This window comes from Coenobita brevimanus, chromosome 45 (assembly GCF_032717465.1).
Source record: "Coenobita brevimanus isolate Jiangsu-jjx chromosome 45, ASM3271746v2, whole genome shotgun sequence".
In the NCBI taxonomy this organism is placed as follows: domain Eukaryota; kingdom Metazoa; phylum Arthropoda; class Malacostraca; order Decapoda; family Coenobitidae; genus Coenobita; species Coenobita brevimanus.
In genome coordinates this window covers 824,313-847,379 of record NC_136998.1, presented here as the reverse complement: position 1 = coordinate 847,379, position 23,067 = coordinate 824,313, and the positions used below count along the sequence as shown (strand labels likewise).

Below are 23,067 nucleotides of genomic sequence, written 5' to 3'. Positions count from 1 at the left end.
TCAAAATAGCCTTAAGACGGACACAGGGAGGATGTGTGTATGGTTCCAGTTAGCTGATTATTCTCTGAGATCGCCCGGGAGAAAACAAAAATGGGACTTTTCCTGATATCAAATTTCAAAGCTAGAGCCACCAAACTTAGTGGGTTTATAGACTGTGATGACCTAAGGTGACAGGCATAAGATCAGTGGGTGACCTCAAGGTCCCTTTATAGCTTGGCTTCTGGTTGACGATGGCTGTGGGAAGTTTTTCATAATCAAAATTGTCCTTGGACAATTTTACGGAGTACTAGTTATTATTATTATTATTATTATTATTATTATTATTATTATTATTTTATTATTATTATTATTATTACAGTTTATCAGACTCTAACGATCAGTTTCATCCTTGTGGCGATAGGCTGGTACTGTAAGATAATAAGGGGTAAAATTTCTCTTGCATTTACTTTTTTTTTTTTTTGGGGGGGAAGGGGAGGTATTTCAGTATTGTTCCGGTAGTGTGAAATCTTCCACGTAACAACTTGCATCAGCACTGTTAAATGCTAGTTGACAACTATACCTCTTAAACCTGAAATAATGCAATGAAAATGTTACCTTACTGAAGGAATTATTATAGATTATTTGTACGTCTTTCAGTCAAGTAATCTGATCGTAAAAAAGAAAGATCAATATGATACAAGAAATATAACCCTGTTGGAGAATGAGCCTGGCAAGTATAGTGGGAACGCGTTGCGTTCATTCGAAATTGAAAACGGTGAAGGAAGTTGAAGAGCGGAAATGAGAGAGAGAGAGAGAGAGAGAGAGAGAGGGAGAGAGAAGGGGGGGGGGTAGCGGCGGCAGCATCCCGGTCCCGGCCTCTACTCCAGACTCCGGACCTCAGTGTTGGAGCGTTAGAGGAGGAGGAAGGTTGTGACGCTCCCATTACCCAATACCAGACCGGTCGTGTGTGTGCCAATAGAGACCCGTGATACAAAGCCACTGTTTGGCTTCCGTTGTGGTCTTGCTTAAAGCTACAACATTGGATGGATTACTAGACATTCAGAACAGTTATCTGTTACCGATAAAATTTCCACATACACCTGCTTTCTGGAAGTGAAAAGCTACACCAATTATTAAGGAGACACCTGAAGCTGACTTATATCAGGATTTAACTGTCTAGCCAGATCCGGAATTATATATGAGGCTGAAGTTACATATCGTTTCAGGCCTCCAGTGATACTCCAGTTTATTGCTGATATTCGTATCACGGGCTACAAGTGATAATGATTTTCTCTTTTATAATATAACTAGATATCTGTGACACATGTTATCACTCATACCAAGAATCACAGCTTAAAAATCCATGGTAATCGTCGGACCCAGCCGCATAAAAAGATATACATATATGCCATTGTAAACCTAACATGTGGTGGTGTAATGATGTGTCAAGACTGTGACAGGGTGGTGAGGTGGCCAACATGACAGGTGACCCAGCCACACCTGACGCCTCATCAGCACCCAGGTAACATAAACACCTATTTAACAAGTTACATTACTGTCTTGTGTTTAGGTACGCGTTTTTAAACCAACGAAGCTTCCAAAAGTTAAGTAAACATGTGTGTCAGTAGCAACGACACTAACACAGGCGTCATCGTATCGAAGGGGTTGATGGCAATTTTGCAAGAGGATATTATGTCTAACCCCATCAGTATAAGAGGCTTTCTGAAGTCGGGGTATAACTGACTGTAGCCCTCAATAACATGATAAGAATTATGCACGGAAAACAGCATTTTTATTGCTGTCTCTGGGGGTTTGTTCCAGTCAGTTCAGAGTTAACCTGCCGGAGGGAAGGGTTAGGAAACCTCTTCAGTTCAGTGACTTTACTTTATTTCTGGAGTAGAGTTGGAATTTCTTAATCTTTTATGAATTCTTATTCTGCATGTAAGATGTGAATAATAGTAAGCATTAATAGCCATTGGTATGGAGAAGGTCCATGTTACTTCTTTAATATTTCATCCAGAGTTCTTTTTTTTTTTTAAGAAGGAAATTTGTTTTGTAGTGAAGGCAACATTTAACCTCACCTGCTCAAAATGTCCACACAAACAACGAATTTGTCTGGAGGTTGAAAGAAAAAAAAACTATATAAATTAATTTTCTCGTAAAAAGATGAAGACTTGTTTTACCAGGAGAAAATTTAGTTTTATTTATGGGCGAAATCTGTCTGTCTATACATCGATAGATAGATAAACTAATAGGGAGATAGACTTATAGATAATTCTTCTGTTTAGACAAAAATCGAATAAGAGAATTCGACGCCAGTTGAGTAAATGCATAAAACAAAAGTCAGGTCAACATTGCTTTGATTAATCAGGAGAGAAAAAAATTTAATGTCAATTTCTTGTTGCCACTCCGCGGTGCAGAAGATGAAGTCTCATTATGATTGTTGTCGTGTGCAGTGAATGCTTTATTATGCGCTGATCACAGATTTAGTAGGTGCAGTGTAATAATTTTGCCTGCAAGTAGACTATTAAGGTTTACATTCATCCTTTGACATATATAGGATTGAACTGCCTGCACACCTTCCTGCCTACCTTCCTAACTGCAACCCTGCTTGCATACCTCCGTACCTGCTTCCCTACTTACTTCCTTGTCTACCTCACTGCCTACCGTACTAAATGCTCTCAACTCTCCAACTCGAATTCTTCCCGCTCCTTCTGGCACCTTGCCAAAAACCTTTCTAACAACTTTACCTCATCATCTTTCCCAGCTCTTTTCTACTCTGATGGTTCTGTAGCTATTTCTTCTACTGATAAAGCAGATCTCTTCGCACAGACTTTCTCCTCCAATTCTACTTTAGACGATTCCGGTGCTGTTCCTCCATCACTTCCCGCCTCTGACTTCCTCATGGCTGACATTAAAATTTCTTCAGCTGATGTATTTTCTGCCATCACTGGCCTCAATGCTAACAAGGCATATGGGCCTGATGGAGTCCCTACTGTTGTTCTCAAGAACTGTGCTTCTGTGCTTACACCCTGCCTAGGTAAACTCTTTCGCCTTTGTCTGTCAACTTGTACCTTTCTTTCTTGCTGGAAGTTTGCTCTCGTTCAGCCAGTCCCAAAGAAGGGTGACCACTCCCAACCCTCCACCTATCGTCCAATTGCTTTAACGTCCTGTATTTCAAAAGTTTTTGAGTCAATTCTCAATAGAAAAATTTTAAGGCATCTTTCCTATCACAACCTTCTTTCTGGTCGTCAGTACGGGTTCCGTCAGGGAAGCTCCACTGGTGATCTTCTCACCTACCTTTCAGACTCCTGGTCATCCTCCTTTCGGGACTTTGGCGAAAGCTTTGCCATTGCACTCGACATCTCAAAGGCTTTCGATCCAGTCTGGCATAAATATTTAATTTCCAAACTGCCCTCTTACGGTTTCTATCCTTCTATCTGTGCCTTCATCGCTAACTTCCTTTCTGGTCGTTCTATAGCCGCTGTTGTAGACGGCCATCGTTCTTCTCCTAGATCTATTAACAGTGGTGTTCCTCAGGGCTCTGTCCTATCACCAACTCTCTTCCTTCTATTCATCAATGACCTTCTAAGCTGTACATCGAACCCTATCCACTCATACGCTGATGACTCCACCCTTCACCTTTCCATGGGGTTCCCGCAACGCCCATCTCAGCAGTTACTTCAACAAACAAGGGATGAGGCTATTGCACACCTAATGTCTGACTTGGCTCGTATCTCTGACTGGGGTAAAAATAATCTTGTTGTTTTTAATGCATCAAAGACTCAGTTCTTACACCTATCAACCCGTCAAAATCTTCCACAGGTATACCCACTAATGTTTAATAATATTCAGCTTAATCCTGCATCATCCTTGAACATGCTTGGGGTTTCATTTACTCGGGACTTATCTTGGAAAGATCATATTACATCTCTTGTAAAATCTGCTTCCAAGAGATTGGGTGTGCTAAGCGACCCTGTTCTTTCTTTACCCCTGCACAATTGTTGACTCTATACAGGGGTTTTATCCGCCCCTGTGTGGAGTACAACTCTCATGTGTGGGGAGGCTCCCCACACACAGCTCTTCTCAATAGGGTGAAGTCAAAGGCTTTTTGTCTCATTAACTCTCCTCCTCTTACTGAGTCCCTTCAACCTCTGTCGCTTCGCCGCACTGTTGCATCTTTATCTCTTTTCTATCACTACTTTCATGGTCACTGCTCCTCTGAACTGTCTGCATGCATTCCTCCACCTCTACGACGGGCGCGTAGCACCCGTCTAGCAGCAAACTCTCATCCCTTTTCTGTCCAACTCTCTAATGCAAGAGTTAACCGTTACTCCCAGTCCTTCATTTATGCAACAGGTCAACTCTGGAACTGTCTCCCTCTGTCTGTATTTCCTGCTGCCTATGATCTCCAGTCTTTCAAACGCAGTGTGTCCAGGCATCTCGAAATGAATGGATCTTGAATTTGGCTCTCTCTTGTATTTTGTTTTTCTCTTGGAGGGAACTCTTATCGCGGGCTCATGGCCTTTGGTTCCTTCTTCCTCGCATAAAAAAAAAAAAAAACTGCGTACCTCCCTTCCAGCTTCGTGTCTACCTTGTTGACTACCTAGTGCATATCCCTTTTTACCAACCTGCATAACAACCTCCCTGCTCTTCTCTACGTACCGTAACTACCTCACTTCCAATCTACCTCTCTGCCTCCTGAATACTTCCCTTTTACCAATCTTTCAGCCTACTTCCATCACCTACAGACGTTAATTTTTAAAATCTTTTACAATGTCCAGTTATCCAGTGGGTTGTACGAACACTGCAAGGACAACACAAATTTGGGTATTTTAAATGGCTTTTCTGACGATGCCAATCCATGGCTATACTGTAATTAATGACATTTGCTTCATGGCATAGAGTCAGAATGTGTCAGTCACTAATATTATGGCACATCATCATGACATGATTCCTTTAACACCTCAATCGTCATAACTGGTCCCATAATTCAGGTTTAAAGAGCGCGAAAAGACGAACGAATTGACAGAAGAACTCTTACACCGGTTACCTTTTTAAAACCTTCAACTTCGTTTTCGGAATGTCATATTCAGCAGACGTCTTTCGCATTTTGTTATTGTTTTTTACAAATGCTTATTTCGTCACTAGATAAGGCGTTCTTGGATTGTTCTGGTTAAGTATTTATCCAAGACTAAAGACTGCGACACACGAAACAAGGAAAATATGATCTAAATTCACAATGGGAAGCTTGATCGGTAACGTACTCGTCTCGCGATTGATGTAACTCAGAACGGCACTGTATTTAGTTGCTGCCGGAAGAATCGTCTTTCATAGGCCTGCTTGTTTCACCTCGTCAGTTCTACCAGTGGCATGGTACAGACACAAACTCAGTTCAGACTTTCAGATTTGATTTGGAGTTATAACTTCTCTTAGACACACACCTATGTCACACAACACGAGCATGGGTAGCGGATAACCCTAGCTGTGGTATTAACCCCCTGGAATAAGTTTCTCTCTGTCTGTCTGTCTGTCTGTCTGTCTCTCTCTCTCTCTCTCTCTCTCTCTCTCTCTCTCCCTGTACACATATATATATTTGTTTATCTATCTCTCTGTCTCTGCCAAATGTGTATGTTTTTGTCCATCTCTCTGTCTGACTATCTACCTATCCTTGAATATACGTATGTATATCTATCTATCCGTCTGTCTGTCTGGTTTCGTGTGTGTATGTGTGTGTGTGTGTGTGTGTGTGTGTGTGTGTGTGTGTGTGTGTGTGTGTGTGTGTGTGTGTGTGTGTGTGTGTGTGTGTGTGTGTGAGTGCTTGTTCGTGGGTTTGTATATATCCATTAGTTTGTTTATATCTATGTATCTGTCTGTCTGTCTATATATCTATTTTTACCCGTCCCCGCTCCTGAGGGGCTTGGGGACGGGTTTGGTTTTCACTTGGTTTGTCTGTCTGTCTGTCTGTCTGCCTGCCTGTTAACAACTTTACGCGAAAACTACAACTGCGATATTGGCTAAAATTACAGGGATGATGGGTTATGACCTTATGATCACCTCATTAAATTTTGGGCCAAATTGGACCAAGGCCCTGACTGTAGGCCCCCAAAATGTTTAAAAAGTCTTTTTTTCGCCACAACTCCTTTCTAATTCGCCATATCGACATTAAACAGTCAAAACCTAAAGGTGCATCTTTCAAATCAGCATCCTATAACATGCCTCATTACATCAGGGGAGTCACCCCCCCAGTTTACGGTAGAAGGGTCAAAGTCAGGTGGGTCGGGCCTAAAATTTCAAATGGGCATAAAATCGTCAGTTTTCACCCGATTTACTCCAAATTTGATATGTGAAATTTTTAACGATATTTTGTGTTTATTCGCCAGCACTAAAATGACTGCCGGGGACGGGTTTACTGTCCCCGGCACCGCATCTTGTTCTTTTCACATCGGTTTTTATATTTATTTGCTTGCTTTATGTATGTGTGTGTGTGTGTGTGTGTGTGTGTGTGTGTGTGTGTGTGTGTGCGCGCGCGATGGTGAGAGTAAGCCATTGAGCCGACAAAAAAAAAAAAATCCATTTTTTGTTGTTACTTAAATCAAGAGGTAGTAAGCGAGTTATCCGACAGTAGAAGAAATACACATATGATTTTTGGCCAGACATGTTTTAGATATTGCAATCCTTCTCATATCGTGCTATCAGAATTTATGATATCAGCGCACTTAATCTTTTGTGATTATCTGGGCAAGGAAAGGAAAGGGGAGGGTTTGGGACTGGCGTTGGAAAGTAAGAAGGGGGACTGGGAGGGATGGGCGTAATAAGATGATGGAAGGTGCGGGACGGTGAAGATGGGGGAAACATCGGACAATATGAGGAACTTTCGGTGATAAGGACAAATGGAAAACCAGGAGGAAATGTTAAGGATGTTGGGGATTGAAGATTATTAAAAGAATAACAATGAGGTATGGGAAGCGAAGGCTTGGAATGAAACGAATATTGGAGTATGATGGAGAGGGTGCGTTTTAGAGAATTCCCACCCTCTTATTCAGGAATTATTGTACAAGTACCACAGTGCAGCAGCCGATCACTGGTCTCTTCACCAATGGTTAGATGTATATTACTGAATATAATATTATATGTACTGTGTTAATGTGACGTTTGGTTAAATAACAATGTCCTACTGCTTAGATACAACAGTTCTCTTATGTTATTGAGCAATATCCTTAGCCTGTTAAAGTAAACTCTGACGTCAGTTATGTTAGATTAGTGGAGTATAAACTACACTTCTTCGCTCACACCTACCTTTTGTGTGTGTGTGTGTGTGTGTGTGTGTGTGTGTGTGTGTGTGTTTGTCTCTTATTTCCTTCCTAAAGAGTGATTCTCACTCAGCACATTAATGTACAGTACGTACTAGTACCTACAGCCTCATATTTCCCTTCCCTTCTCAAGAAGCCGCAAAAGTCTCACATATTTAGTCTTGTGCGTTTTTTGCCTATCTAAACTCAGCCCTAATTGGAAAGTTTTTGCTTTTCATTCGCACTCTCACTCACTGCAATATCGGTTTAATATTACTGACTCCATCCCACACATCCGCACAGGATCTCTCTCTCTCTCTCTCTCTCTCTCTCTCTCTCTCTCTCTCTCTCTCTCTCTCTCTCTCTCTCTCTTTCTCTCTTTTATCTCGTCTCTTTAGTAGAGCAACCCGAGATTCCTGGATATGAGAATACATCCAGGTGTGAATATACTGTACATAAAATTAATGATTATCCATAGAGAAGTCTGAATGCAACCTGCTGGTTACGCTTCATCTTAAGCAGAACCAAAACAACTGGGAACAAAAATGCGAAGTACATTAGGTTATCGTTTTTAGCAGGTGGGAAAACTTACTTGTTTTATACTTGGTAATGCTCAATGATTTTATTCAGATGAGGAGTGGCTTTACGTCGTCTGCTGCTGTCTACAGTAAATTCAAGGAGTTAAAAATATTATTATATTTCTAGAGTCAATGAGTTTTTTTCAGCTTAAAAGTACCTTCTAATAACCAGCCTCAGTAACTGATCCTGTCATTTCACTTCCATCAACCAAAGAGCATGTCAGTGGTCTCCTTTAAACCCTCTTATTATCTCCTTCATATTCACAAGTTACTAAGACTACTGTCACTAAACTTCACTCTGAACATGTTGTAATGTCGAAAAGTTTCAGTATCTCTAAACCTAAAGCAAACAAGGTAGCAGGATTGGTAGACTAATGCTAAGAAAGGGAAAGAAAACTCTACTCACTGAATGTGTATAGATGTGTCTGTAAATCGAGCTTCATTCACATCTCTGCCTTAACTTATGTTGGCTTGTGTTGTAATTGGCCATGTATCATATATTAACGCTGTGTTCCTTTCCATCCCGTAACTCTGATATAAATAAAGAAGAACAAGAAATGTTATGAGATTCTCCAGTCTCCTTTGTCCCTCCTGCAAAAACATATATCAGTTTTGATACAAGACGTATTTATTTCCTTTGCAAATTACAGCCGTAATTATGCTGAAGCCATAATGCTTGTGACATGCATACTGCACGAGGTGGTAGTAATGACAGTCGAGGCTGAAACAAAATGCTCTAATGGGTGGAAACATTAATAGATTTGGTTTAATTGTGGATGCCAAATATCCATTTTTATATTTTTTTCATAGGTTAGTGCTACCGTCAAGTGAGTCTTCATTAAGGGACAGGCCAAATGGTTTACCCTAACCAAGAAAATATGTATTACGTTTATTGTTAACCTTATAACCAACCTTCAGGGTAAAGGAGTAAGAATTTGGTTCCGCACGACCCGGTGCATAGTGAAGATAAGGGAGAAGGTTGTTGAGATTAATCCATTAGCTCCCAGAGTTCCTGAGCGAGAGATTTTGCTGGAAGGGTACTACGCGTACCGCCCTCCGCCGATCGGCTCTTAGACGCGAAGTTCATAAGTCATACCCCAGGGTTCCCTTCTTTATTAAATTTTGGAAATGCCCAGTTCCGTCCTATATTGAGGTCACTGCACGCATAGGGGTTAAGGTTCCTCTGTTCTCCCTTTTTCTCCCTTACAATGGAGAAAAACACAGATCTGGGTCCTGAACCTGTTCAGGGCCCAGACAGAGAAGGTAGAATCATAAAACTGTATGGATTACGACATGTTTCAGTAATGAACGGAAGAAGGTGGAACAAGTAAATGTACAAAAATGCAACGTGCACTCTGATCATGCTGTGAAACTAGATGAAAGTATGAGTGTCTACTGTATGCATGGACTATGTAAAGAAAAGATTGCTTTCTCGGTGAACAATGAATAGCAGGCTGGAGTGAGAGAACATTAATGGTTCTAGGTGTATGTATGTATGCAAATGATGTAAAGCTTGTTTTTTAAAATGTTCAAAGTGATACTGGTAATTGTGAATGCACGTTAGAATGATAGAGGTGAAGATGAGAAAGACAGGTTTTGGAACAATTAAAGTAAGTGATGTCAGAGATAACCCTAAGTTACTGTGTTTTAGCGGGAGGCCTGAATGGACAAGTTGATACTGGGGCTGTAATTCATGTAATACGTTGTAACAGATTGAGAAGCGACAACGAAACTAGAAGGCGATGGATTAGCTTTAGATATTCACTCCTGAAGCAATAATAAGCGCTTCGGGAAATGTGGTTATGTACCGTACTGGTAATTTTTTTAACCCACAAAATTAGTAGAAAAATAATGTAGTACCGGTAGCTGTTGAAGGATTGGAGTGCATGTTGTAGAACTGCAGACTGATGACGTACCTATAGAGAGAAGTATGCCTGGAAGTTAAAAAGAGAGCAGACGAAGAACCATGTAGAAGTTTCTTATTGTGATGTGACTATGGTATACAAAGAAAACCTTACAGAAGAGAGGTGGATGAAAAAAGATAAGAGTGTTGAAAGAAAGAGACTGGAAGAGAAAAACCTGAAATATTGCCATGGTTAAGGAATGTTACCTAACAATTGTGGAGTGCATACAGGGAGTGTTGGGCTGGAAGTGCTAAAGCGGTTTATGATGCTGAGAGGAGAGCAGCTAGTTAAAAAGTTAGATCTGGGTGGGATGTGAAATTTGAGAACAGACTGAAAGACAATGAGAACTGTCGAGTATGGATGCAAGAAGGGGGTATGAAAAAGAAAAATAATTGAGAATAAAAACTACAGGTAGACACTGGCAAGGAGAAAAGGAGTAATAAATGATGTTCCTGAAGAAAATAAATGTAAACTATCCTGAAATAGGAAACTATTTTAGAAAGAGTAGCTACAGTGTATAAATTAAGTTGGGAAAGCAAATGAATCTGTGAAGGATCAGAGTGGGAAAATAGTATGAAGGGGGGCTGAAGGAAAGAGAATTTTTGGAGGGCTGTGAATGGAAATGAAGAGCTCAGCACTCTGGCAAACACGAACTGTTTGAATATTGTGCAGCAAAGGAATATCACATTTCTGAAAGTATACTCGTCATGTCGGTAGGAGCGATGATTGCTGTGAAAAGGATGAAGAATGAAGCATGGGAACGTCTCATTTATTTCTGAAGTGCATGAATATTAAGTAAGTACAGTGGAATGAAGGGCATGGTAGAAAGGAATAGCTTGGATGAGAGAAATTATACCCGATGAGTACATGGTGGAAAGTTTGTAATTCCTCCATTATAAAGTATAAACATTATTTTAAGGAATGCAAAAATTATCTGTTTAATATTGTCGGGAAGGCGTGTGGAAGAATTAATAAAGAAACGGAATGCTACAGTACGCCAGGTGAGTGACGAATTGGTTGTTATCTACCGAGTAATGGGAGTTCTGTATATCTAACATTTGCAGTAAGACAGTGGCGAGGGAACATGAGGGGTGCTGGTATGTATTCCTGGGATTAATGGATGAGCAAAAATTGTAAAATACTGAAAACAGAGAAGAATTATGAAATATCTGACTTATGAATGAACTGATGGAAAGCTGAATTCATTACGAATTTTTAAATATGATAGATATGTAGAAGTAGGTGATAGTCAGATTGATTCAGTATCAGTGTTTCTAACTTAAAACACACACACACACACACACAGTTATATATATATATATATATATATATATATATATATATATATATATATATATATATATATATATATATATAAACCAATGGAGAGATAAAGTTTATATTTAACTGTGATGCAATGCTGAAGCATGGGGGAGAGGTAGTAGTAGCATGGATGTGGAGGATGTGCAGATTGGCCTTGGAGGACGGTAAAGTCCCGGAGGATTGGGAGTCAGGTATTAATTATTCCCCTGTACAAAGGAAAAGGGGGAAAAAGAATTGTGTGGCAATCATAGAGGCATTTGTCTTATTAGTGTAATAAGAAAAGTATATGGTAGGATACTTAATGACAGAGTTGGGGAAATAACCAGGGAATTAGATAGAGAAGAACAGGGAGGTTTTTGGAAGGGAAATGGTTGTGTCGATCGGAGGGGGAGGCGATGACTGAACCGGTAGAGAGGCGGCCTGCGGTCCTAATAGACCCAGGATCGAATCCCGGCTGGGGCAGGGAACAGTTTAAGGATCTGAATTTCCTAAAAAAAAAAAAAAAAGCAGACTTTCCTGATCTACCAGATGACCCGCCGACATGTCGCAAAAATATCCCCGCTAATACCAATACACCAGTCCTGTATGAGACGGCCCTAGCATGTAATCAATTTGGATGGTGGGTGTTAGCGCCGAAATGGTGACATGTGGAGGTGTAGGAGGACTACTGGGCCTTGGAATAAGTCGCTGTCCCCAAGAAATAGGCCCTGAAGCCTTTGCCCAGAGTCGGACACTAAAAAAAAAAAAAAAATAAATCATCCTTAGGACTTTAGTGGAAAAGTTTCTAGAGAAAGAAATGAAGTTGAATGCGGCCTTCATGGATTTGGAGAAAGCATATGACAGGGTGGATAGACGAGGAATGTAGAAAGGATTATGGATACATGGAGTCAATGGGAAATTGCTGAATGCCGTGAGGAGTATGTATGAGGATGCCAAGGCTGCAGTGCGTGTGGATAGTGAACTGAGTGAATTTTCCTATCTGAGTGTTAGAATGAAACACGGATGTGTCATGTCCCCATGGTTGGTTCAATCTGTATATGGATGGGGTTATAATAGAGATACATGGTAGAGCAGTGGATGTTGGAGTGACCCATATAAAAGAGGGCAGTGTTTTGAAACTCTCTAAACTGTTGTTTGCAGATGATACTGTTTGTTAAGTGAAGACGAAGGGGAACTGCATGGCTTGGTGAACGAGTTTGGGTGTGTGTGTAAGAAATGGAATCCAAAGGTGAATGTAGGGAAGTGTAAAGTTATGGTCTTTGAGAGAAGCGAAGTCACTGAACGTACAGTGAGGCTGGATGAGGAGGAAATGGAAAATGTGAGTGAGATTAAGTACTTAGGTAGTGTGATGGATAAGGATGGACGTTTAGAGAGTGAAGTGCTTGAGAGGGTACAACAGGAGAGAAAGGTTGCTGGTTCTTTGAAAACAGCAATAAGGAACAGGGAAGTGAGCATGGAAGTAAAAAAGTCACTGCATGACAGTATTGTGATACCGGTACCAACTCTAACGTATGGAAGTGAATCTTGGACCTCGGTGGAAGGACACAAGAATAAGAGCAGTGGAAATGAATTATTTGGAAGGAGCATGTGGATTTATATGGAAAGACAGACTGACAAATAAGGAAGTGAATTAGTGTTGTGGTGTGGGTTTGGATGTAATAGAAAACATTCAGAGAAATACAATGAGGTGGTTTGGTCATGTGGAGAGGATAGAGAGCGAGAAACTAAGAAGGAGAGAGTATGTAAGTAAGGTGAAGGGGGAAGGGAGAGGGAGGGGGGGATGAGATGGAGGGATGGAGTGGAGAGGTATATGAGAAAGTGGGGTGTGAGCTGGGAGCAAGGCAGTGAAGTGGCATTGGACTGGGCGGCGTGTAGGCGATTTGTTTGTGGCCACCCCTTACGGGATTGAAGCGTCTGGCAATAGATAGATGAATAGACAGTCAACCTGTTCATAGCAACAACGTGTGTGTTAATCCACTTTCTAATTCTAAACCACTTCTTCGTCCACTCCGTCAGCAATTCGTTGTTGTCTCAAAATATTTGGCTATTTATTATCATCGGCCAGCTAAAGAATAACACAATATTCAGTGGCTAATTTTGTAAAGAAAGGCAGATGACAAGGGGCCACATTTTCGTTGGGTTTGCGGGATTCCTGTGACCACTTTCTTAATAGTTTGTTTCTTTGTATGGCATTTTTTTTTTATTCCATTGTATGCTAACAATGTATGATATACCTGAACTATAATAATATACCGTGATTATAAAAAATGAAACTGGTGAAGATAATATGCATCAGAGTCTTTAACTGTTCACGGTCATAAATAAACAGACTGAACAGTTATCACTTTTGAGAACCCTCCCTTAAACCAATCAAAATGTCATGTAATCTTAAAACTCAATTTTTATTAGTGAGAATCATTGTTTTAGGTTATAATAGTTTTCATTTTTTCCTAGTTAAGAAAAAAATATGAGTGCATACAAACCTAGTCTGTTTGAAAGGAAGATGAATAAAGGAAAGCAAAAATCAAGAACCGTTCATTTTGAGATCATGGGCGTTTTGTTTAAAAGACTCTCGGCCATCAGTAGAAGGAAAGACAGACTAAGCGAGATAGTAGCCTATCTGAGCTGAACGCATGTGTGCATGGAAATCAGAGATCACTGGCTACTTCGTGCACTAGAGAGTTAAATAGAAATGAAGTTAGAATGAGTACCTAAATGAGTCCTATGCTGCCATTTTAATGGGTAAGGGAAGCATGGTGAGAGTTTATGAAAAATTCATAGTGACCAAAAAAAAAGTCACTCTACGAGAGAGAGAGAGAGAGAGAGAGAGAGAGAGAGAGAGAGAGAGAGAGAGAGTGCTGGGAGTCACTGCAGAAGCGAATGTGTCGAGATGAAAAGCATTTCACCCAGCTATGTTTATAATTAAGCCACTTTATATGGTGAGCCCAGTCACACTGAGGGATATTGGCACAGAGACGAAAAAAGACCCCTGTATAAATGTAGAATCTAAGCAGTTTTATGAAAAACAGAGACGGTTCAGAACATATAACATCTGGAAAACTACCATATATCATGAGAGGGAATGCAATAATAAAGACTCAAGCATACTGAGGTATAACGAAAGACTTGGATGTGTGTTGTTAATATTTAGATAAAATTATTAAGTTTCTGTGGCACCTAAAACCGGGATGCAGGATTATACTGAAGAAGGAAATAAAAGGAAAAAGTAGGATGGGATAAGGCAGGGAGATACCTCTTCTTGTTTTCTCACACAGTGACACTGACAAACTCTGTCGCTTATCCTCCCCTTCTCCACACACACACACACACACACACACACACACACACACACACACACAGTGCTGGCACCAATTATGTTTTCAGTATATGTAAATGCCTACGGGTGACTTTACACTCCCTCTTCTGTCTTTCATTCCTCCATTCTTTCCTCTTCCTTCTGCCTATGGGCGACTCTACACTGAGTGACAAGCAAGATGGTTTCCTGTACATCAGGAAACCATTTATTACGCAGGGTAGTAACCATATAACCAAATTTTGGAGCCTGGTGGGTTAGTGGGTAATTATTGTGCTCCAATCGGATTAAGCTGGTGAAGGTTTATATCCAAGGGATGGTTGGGGTTTATTGCTCACGTAATGCCACTCAGGGATGAGTGAGGTTGGTCACTCTCATCTTAAATGTCAGGACCAACTGCCTAGTCCCGGGCTCCTACGCTCCTCATGGGGCAACGTAGGATTGGATGATGGATGGATGGATATATGTAAATGACAGACTACACTGGAAATGGAAGCTATCTAAATATGTTTGCTGATGATGCAAAATTACAAAGGAAAATTGCAAACATAAACTCTAGCAGAGAGCTACAAGAAGACTTAAATAAGCTACATGAATGAAGCAGTAGATGACAAATGGAATTCGATGTGGACATGTGACATGTAATAAAGTTTGGTAAAGGTGAAAAAAGACCAGACTGGGATTATAAGATAGGAAGTTCAACTCTACACATATCAGAGAAGAAGGATTACGGAGTGATTATTAATAACAGACTATCACTGGCTGACCACATAAATGAAAAAGTTAGGAAGATGTACACACTGTTTGCTAACTTTAGAGTAACATGCACATATATAAATGAAGACATGTTGAGAAAAGATAGTCACTTCTATCATTAGACTAACTCTGGAGTATGCATCTTTAGTCTGGAATCCAGATTTCAAAAAACACATAGGTAAGATTGAAAAGGTACAAAGGGCTGCTACAAGATGAGCACCAAGCTTAAGGGATCGAAGCTATGAAGAAAGGCAAGACAAATTAAAACTACTAACACTACAAGAGAGAAGGAAAAGAGGGGACATAATTATGTTATATAAATGAATCACAGGAAATGAGAAAACAGACATAAATGAGTATAATTAAAACCAATGGGGAGGCAACGTCAAGAGGACACTGAAAAAAACTATACAAAAAGAGAGGTGATAAAGACGTAAGGAAATTCAGTTTCCCAAACAGAGCAATTGATCAGGGAAATGCACTACCGAATGAAATAGTGTGTCAAAACTATCAAAAATTCAAAGTTATGTATGATAACAATGATTCAAATCTCGGGACAGTACGAGCGTGACTCATTCTGTAAGGATACAATTAGGTAAGAACACACACACACACACACACACACACAGTTTGAAAAGTAGAAATCTGCTCATTGAGAAGGAAAGTGAGTCAGCTCTGAACAGCATCCTCACCTAGAAGAAGTGCTGATTTTATTTTTCTGTCATTAGCTCTGGACTTCTTTGCTGCAGGTCATCAGCCTTCAGGCCTGTTTCGTTTGCAAGTATGGATTGCCAAACCAATATGTAGAGAGGATTTGTTGACTAGCAGCTCGTCTTGTTTCAATATTAAGTGATATAGGAATATAAGGGTCCCTTTCTTTGGAGTGTTTATGTTCTGCTTCTCTAGTTGCAACTGTAGCAACAATAACAGTAATAAACGAAATGAGTATAATTTTGGATCTCTGTGTCTTTTCAGCCATAATGTTCCTTTTGGTGGTGGCTGTAGCCGTGGTTTCAATGGCGAGCTGCAGAGCCAGTCCATTGTCAGTGCGGGTGTCACCTCAGGCCTCACACCAAGACCGTCTCAAAGCGGCCCACGCACTGCTGGCACACAGTCCACTTATCGATGGGTCAGTTCACACTTCCCCTACATGTACAGTCTTGTGATATCTCACTTATGCATGCATCTGTGTTACATTTCATGCTTGGAACCATGAAGGGAAAGAAGTTATTATAATACTAATAAACCTAAACATGGCATGTGGGCGGATGTGTTAGGCCTAGAAACATCAGAAGTTTAGATCTTAGATGCTAAAGCAGATAGTATGTTTCAAATGAAGGTTTCTCAATAAGCTGAATTAAGTAATCTGTTGTAAAAAAAGAATATATTAATGATTGCTCCTTCCCTTAATCACCTTGTTTCAGTATTCCTTTTCTGTCATAAAGACTGCTGCTGAATTAGCATAAGAAAACATCAGTAATACAATGATGTTTAAACATATCTATAACTCTAAAGACAGTGATTGGTAATGCCAAATGATGTTCAGACATTCAAAGTTCATGATAAGATCAGGCATTACAAGAAAAGTGAACAGGGGATGTCGAGTAATACAGTTTTCCTTGATAATCCAACGCAATGGAGCCAAAGGCATGTCTGGGTAATGGCTCTGTCCAGATAATGGACTTCTTCCCTGACCCCCATTCATACATAACCAAACTTTGAAAGCCAGTGTAAAATGCTGCTACATTACATTGTACAATGTTTGTTCTTGTTGTTTAACACTACTCTCTCCGGCCAAGCAGACCTATAAACTACAGCCAAACAATTACCATGTCAAGCAGACCCATCAGCCACAGACAAGGAATCATTACTGCAAGGCCATACCCTGCAGTGACATGAAAACATGAGAAAAACGGCTACACAAGAACAATTCAGTGGGCACACCAAACATAATGGTAAAATGAAATGAAATCGTGATAAAATACAATTCACTCATGGTAGAGTACAGTATGCTAGAATAAAATCTAAGTCAACACTCGCGATTAGACCATCCTGCATCAATTTTACCCAAGATCTCCCACTTCTAGAGAGTCAGTACTACTCTCTTCCTTTTGCCTGGTGGAGGGGCAATCATATCACACACCCTAGTAAGAGGCATGCTAGGAATAGCAAGGCCTAAAGCAGGTAGGGAACAACCATAAAAACCACCATGTGCACTGCCATAACATCTGTCTGAGAGGAGCTGTTTACTACACTGTCGGCGGATGGGAACTGGGCCCCACCGAGAGGGGGTCTCTAGCAGACACTGGGTGAACTACCCAGCCAGACAGGGTGGCGCCACTGGGCTATTCTCACCCTGCCGGGCACGAAAATGTTTGTGTGGTCATAATTTCCATCTGCACGCATGTTTTTTGTCCAGATATGAAAAAATGTACAAATAATGGTTTTGAACAGACAGATACTGCGTCCGGGTAATGGACTGCCCAGGTAATGTCCGTCTGGATAACTGAGAAATTACACTGTCATATATTATGTAATAATTACCTGTTCCCGCCCCTGAGGGGCTCAGGGACGGGTATTGTTTTCACTCAATTTGTTTATCTGTCTCTGTCTGTCTGTCTGTTAACAACTTTACGTGAAAACTACTGGAGCAATTTTGACTAAAATTACAGGGATGATGGGCTATGACCTGATCACATGATTAAATTTTTGGTCAAATTGGGCCAAGGCACAGGCTGTAGGCTCAAAATATGTAAAAAAAAAAAAAAATCGCCATAACTCCTTTCAAATTCATCATATCATCGTGAAACCAAAACCTAAAGGTGCCTCTTTCAAATCTGCATCCTATAACTTACCTCATCATATCAGGGAGGTCACCCCCAGTTAGCAGTAGGGAGGTCAGTGTCAGGTGGGTCGGACCTAAAATTTCAAATGGGCATAAAATCGTCAATTTGCACCCGATTTACTTCAAATTTTCATAAGTGATATCTTTGACTAGATATCTTGTTGTATTTATACGTCAGTACTAAGATGAGTGTCAGCATCAGGTTTGCTTTGCCTTGGCACTGCTTCTTGTTTTCGTTATTTAACTCCTTTCTTCTTAGGCATTAGATTTGTATTTTATTTTGGTAAACACATAGATTGCAACAGTTCTACTGGAAGGACAGTCAGGGTGGCTGCAACTGTCCTTCCAGAAGACCACAAGAAATTTAATATACTTTTATACTCCGTTATTCCTGCACATGTTTGATGATTTCGTCACATGGGTCTCCCCAAGCCTAACTGCAGGTGTTATATCAGAGTCATGCACTGGCCACCAGGCAGCAAACATGTCCAACCAACCAAGTGCCACCACCTACCACCCAGTGACACCACTGACAGCAACACCAATGGGGACAAGGTGGAAGTGAGGAAAAAATGGGCTAAAACTGAAACACATGTGCCAATGTGTGCAGAGTGGGAGGTTGACCTTTGTATGGGAGAGTGCTTCAATGCCTACCACACCTCAAAATGCTTCTAAGTATTAGAAAAGATTGTAAATATGTGTAAATATCCTGGCTGAGTATGGAGAAAAATATGAAAACAATGCAATAGTGAATAGGGAGATATGTCAGGACTCCATATTATAAATACAAATCATAACAGAAAGCATGATGTATAGATAGGTAGATAGATAGACAGAGCACCAGACAAGGTGTGGGAACAGGAAATTACCTTGCAACTCTTTAACCCGCCCCATCCCGACGTTTTCTGGGCACTGGTACACCCCAGTCCCGACATTTTTGGACTTTTTTTTTTTTTGGCTCAAACATCCGCTTTTGGTGAGAAACATCGAAAATTCATAGAGAAATCGCTCACCTGAGGTTTAAAATACTCGATCCAGGTAGGAGTACCTCCTTACCTTACAGGGTTTTCTATCAGACTGGCTGCAAAGAAAACGAGTTCTATGGGAGGATAACTATTCCACACCACTCATAAACGGTATTTATTTATTTGGTACGAATTTATATGTAGTACGAGAGTATATTGGTTTTCAAACGGTAATATAGGCATTGTTTCACTCACTAACTCATCACTATTCTTGACCTTTTTTTGCCATATTACCTGATCATCATTTCTGACTGTTTCTTCTTCTAATGTTTGTCCTCCACATTGTCATCGATTGGGGAATCACTCTGGCCCTGAATTTCGTACCGTGGCATGACATGGCTTTACTGGCCAGGTCACTGATAACAGGTGAATTGCTGAGAAAAGGGCATGCAGGGGGAGGAGGAGGTCATGCTGGGTAAGGCATTGTCCCTGCTTGGCATCTTGTACAGGAAGGTGTCCCGTGTATACGTGCCAAAAATCACTCACGAAAATTTAAAATTGTGCAAATTAGGGACCTTGCAATGTTGCTGCGTTAATTTATGTCTCCGGGATATGAGTGCACATCATGTGAGGACGTGAATTCACGTCTCCGGGACGGGGTGGGTTAAGTGAAGGAATGCTGACATGCACACGAACAGCGCCTCGTGACCATACTTACACATACACACACACCGGCTTCTAGAAGCTTTACATCAGTATATTCCACGTGACACGACCGCTGCTAAAATAGGAATTTAGGAAGCAGAGCTCAGAAGGAGGTTAGCCTTAGAATCAACAGGTAGTGGAGAGAGTGAATAAGAAGAGCGGTCCAACTAGACTTACTTAGTATATTAAGTCTCTGTATAATACATATGCTGCTCAACTTAGACTTTCTCTGAAGATAATAAATCAAGATCAACTCCCTGTATTCATCTTTAACTCCTCCTGCTCTTCAATTAACTAAAGACTCACATATTACCAGAATTAAGAGTTACATATATGAAAATGTTGGCTACAAAGCTGTAACAGATATTGGTGAGTGGCAGTGGTGTGCTGCAATATTCAACTGAAAGTAAAAGTGATGCTCTGAGAGTGCTTCTGAACGTACCACACCCCCAAATGTTTCAGAAAATAATGTACACATGTGTAAATATCCTGTTTTAGTATTTTAGAAAATAAATAATCAGTGTAATATTGAGTATGGAGACATTGTTGACTGACACTGAAGTGCACTACACACTAGCAAAAGTGAAAGTGATGCATGCTACAAAATTATTCTGGATTTATTATTGTTTTATAAGACCAAGGATAAGTACTGTTGAAAAGCAAGATTTTCTACTTAGGTAGTCTGGAAGGTTCTCACTGTTCTCGTATTTTACTATATATATGTCAGAGTTGCCAGTTGGCCTGCTCTCGTGAGTGTAGTTATTTTGTAAGTTGTACATTATTTTTTGTGCTCTTTTTCTCTATGTTTTATTTATGTGATTGTTTGTTAAGTTATGTACTTTTACCTCAGGTTGTATGCTATATAATTGAGAGTGTTATGCTGTGTAAGGAAAGTCCGGCACATTTGGGATGTCTCCGAGTTGGTAACTGTCGTAACCTTTGTTCCCTTGAGAATGCACAATAACTTTGTAGAAGTAGCAGGTCACTCTAGAATATAGGAAGCTTATATTAGGATGGGAAAGGGACTAGAGCAGGTTCAGTCAGTTTTCAGTTCAGTTTGAGTGTAGTTCAGTGTTAGTGCATTTAGTGATGTTTGTATATCTTTGGTACTTGTGAAAATAGTGAAATGAAGTTGGCAAGCCGTCTCCATTGTGATGGTGATATTAGTCGTATCAGTGGTGGTACCAGTGATGGTTGTGGTGGTAGTAGTGGTGATAATGAAGGTGGCCTTGACCGCGGAGGGTGGAAGGAGGTTTATCACGTCACCTCACTCTCTCTCTCTCTCTCTCTCTCTCTCCAGTCACTCTCAAAAACACTCTGCCCAGATTATTTGTCTGTGTCCTCCTCACTTTCAGTTTCACTGAATAAATATTCCAGGCACTCCTCCTTGGATAACCCTTTCCCTGCCCCAGTGGTTACTTTCAGTATTGAAAAGGAATGGTCACGAGCGGTTATAGATCTGAAATTTCGAATTCTCTGGAAATATATGAAAAACACTTATACACCTTCTTCGCTGACACCCTGCACTATATAACATACTATCACTATAATAAACACAGGTATGGATGTGTGATGTAATAGAAAATGAGGAATAAAATGGCCAGCAATGCACTAGCACACCCTCCTTGCCTGACCGCCAAGAGGACACTGAGCTAATAATAGGCTGCTTGTCCTTGTGACAGGCATGTGAGTGTTGCCATATATTTCCCTCAGACCTGGCCACCTAGCCTATGACTCACCAAAACAACACTACCCCCTCCCTAGTCCTTTTGTCATCCCGACAAAACTACACTATGTATATAAAAACAATCCCTTAATCGAATTATACATTTAATTATACATAAAATAATCCTTCAACTTATCAGGTCTTTTCTATGCCACTTCTGACATCATCTCTGCTCCTACACACAGCCCATTCCTCCTGGAAGGTCTTGGTCCTCTTCCTGATTCACTTCTTCTCTTGGGAACCTGTCACCATCCTCTTGTGCTACTTGGTCCTCCCCACCATCCTCAGCTGCGGGTGAGCATGATTCCTCAGAGACATCCCAGCTGTATTATCCTGGCCCATGGTACTGCCACAGATGATTCATGTGGACCACTTTTGGGTGAGATTTCCTGCCTCCCCAAATCTGGTACATTACATTTGATAGGCGGTCCAGCACAGTGTAAGGCCTGTCCCATGGGTTCTGCAGCTTTGGTGACTGTCCATTCTTCTGCTGAGGATTGTATAACCAAACTTGGTCACCATCCTTGAAGCTCACCTCACTTGCCTTGGCATCATACTTGCACTTCATCACCTCTCCTGAAAACTTAAGGGCTCCTCGCACTTGATGGTGTACCTTAGCCAGCCTTTCCTGAAGATGCTTTGCATAGCTGGAGGTGCCTGTAGGTAGCTCTTCACGAGGTGGTCTTCCCATGAACATGTTAATGGGTAAACATAACTCTTGGCCCAGCATCAGTTTTGCAGGGGTGTAGCCAGTAGACTCATGAGATGCAGACCAATATGTTATCAGCAACACAGGTAATTTCTGGGCCCATTGTGATGGTCCCTCTCTGCAGTACTTGGCCAGTTCATGCCCCAGGATCCAGTTGAATTTCTCCACTATCCCATCTGACTGTGGCCTTAGTGGGGTCGTCCTGGTCTTCTTGATCCCCAGTAACTTGCAGCACTCACGGAACATAGCAGACTCGAATTTTCTACCCTGGTCTGAATGTAGCTCTTGTGGCATCCCTAGATGACAGAAAAACTGGTCAACCAACACTTGAGCAAGAGTCGCAGCCTGTTGATCAGGGATGGCATAGGCTTCTGGCCACTTTGGGCCTAATTCATGGTGACACATATATACTGGTTTCCTCTTTCAGTGAGTGGCAGAGGTCCAGCAATGTCCACTGCGACTCTTTCCATCATTTCAGCCACTTGGTACAGCTGGGGAGGGGCACAACCACGTTTCTTGTGTCCCTTCTTGGAGCAACATACATCACAGGCCCAACACCACTCTTCAACGTCCTGACGCATGCCAGCCGCAACTGACAGAGTTTTCTTCACTCTCAGGTGCCCACTAGTGATCTGGTTATGAGACTCATCCAAGATCCCAGACCTCATTTTCTTCAGAACCACCAGTTGCCAGTACTTGCTGAGGCCACTGGGTGTCTCCCACATATGCTCCAGTAGTCAGTTGTTCAATTAAGAAGGTCCCACTGACTCTAGTAGCTCTTGGTCATAAGGTTGAATCTAGAAACCTCTTCCCAAGATGGTCACAATGTACTCCACTGCAGCTACTCTAGCACTGGTTGTAAATCTGCATCCTCTTCACGTCTTCTTCGCCTGATGCTGGCTCTGTCACTGCAATACAGCTGCATTTCTTACTAGGGTCTCCTTTTCTACTAGACCGCCAGTGTTCTGGCTC

The 23,067-nt window shown here is 41.1% G+C and overlaps 1 protein-coding gene across 1 annotated transcript in view; it reads left to right on the top strand.

Annotated features, from left to right (window-relative positions):
• The first annotated feature begins 1,418 nt into the window (after positions 1-1,418).
• LOC145398283 (dipeptidase 2-like) overlaps positions 1,419-23,067 on the top strand; it is a 105,935-nt gene continuing 84,286 nt past the window's right edge. The window contains exons 1-2 of the mRNA XM_080271179.1: positions 1,419-1,501; positions 16,121-16,274. Of these exons, the coding sequence (XP_080127305.1) occupies positions 16,126-16,274 (149 nt within the window). The 5' untranslated portion in view covers positions 1,419-1,501; positions 16,121-16,125. The remainder of the gene's footprint in view (positions 1,502-16,120; positions 16,275-23,067) is intronic.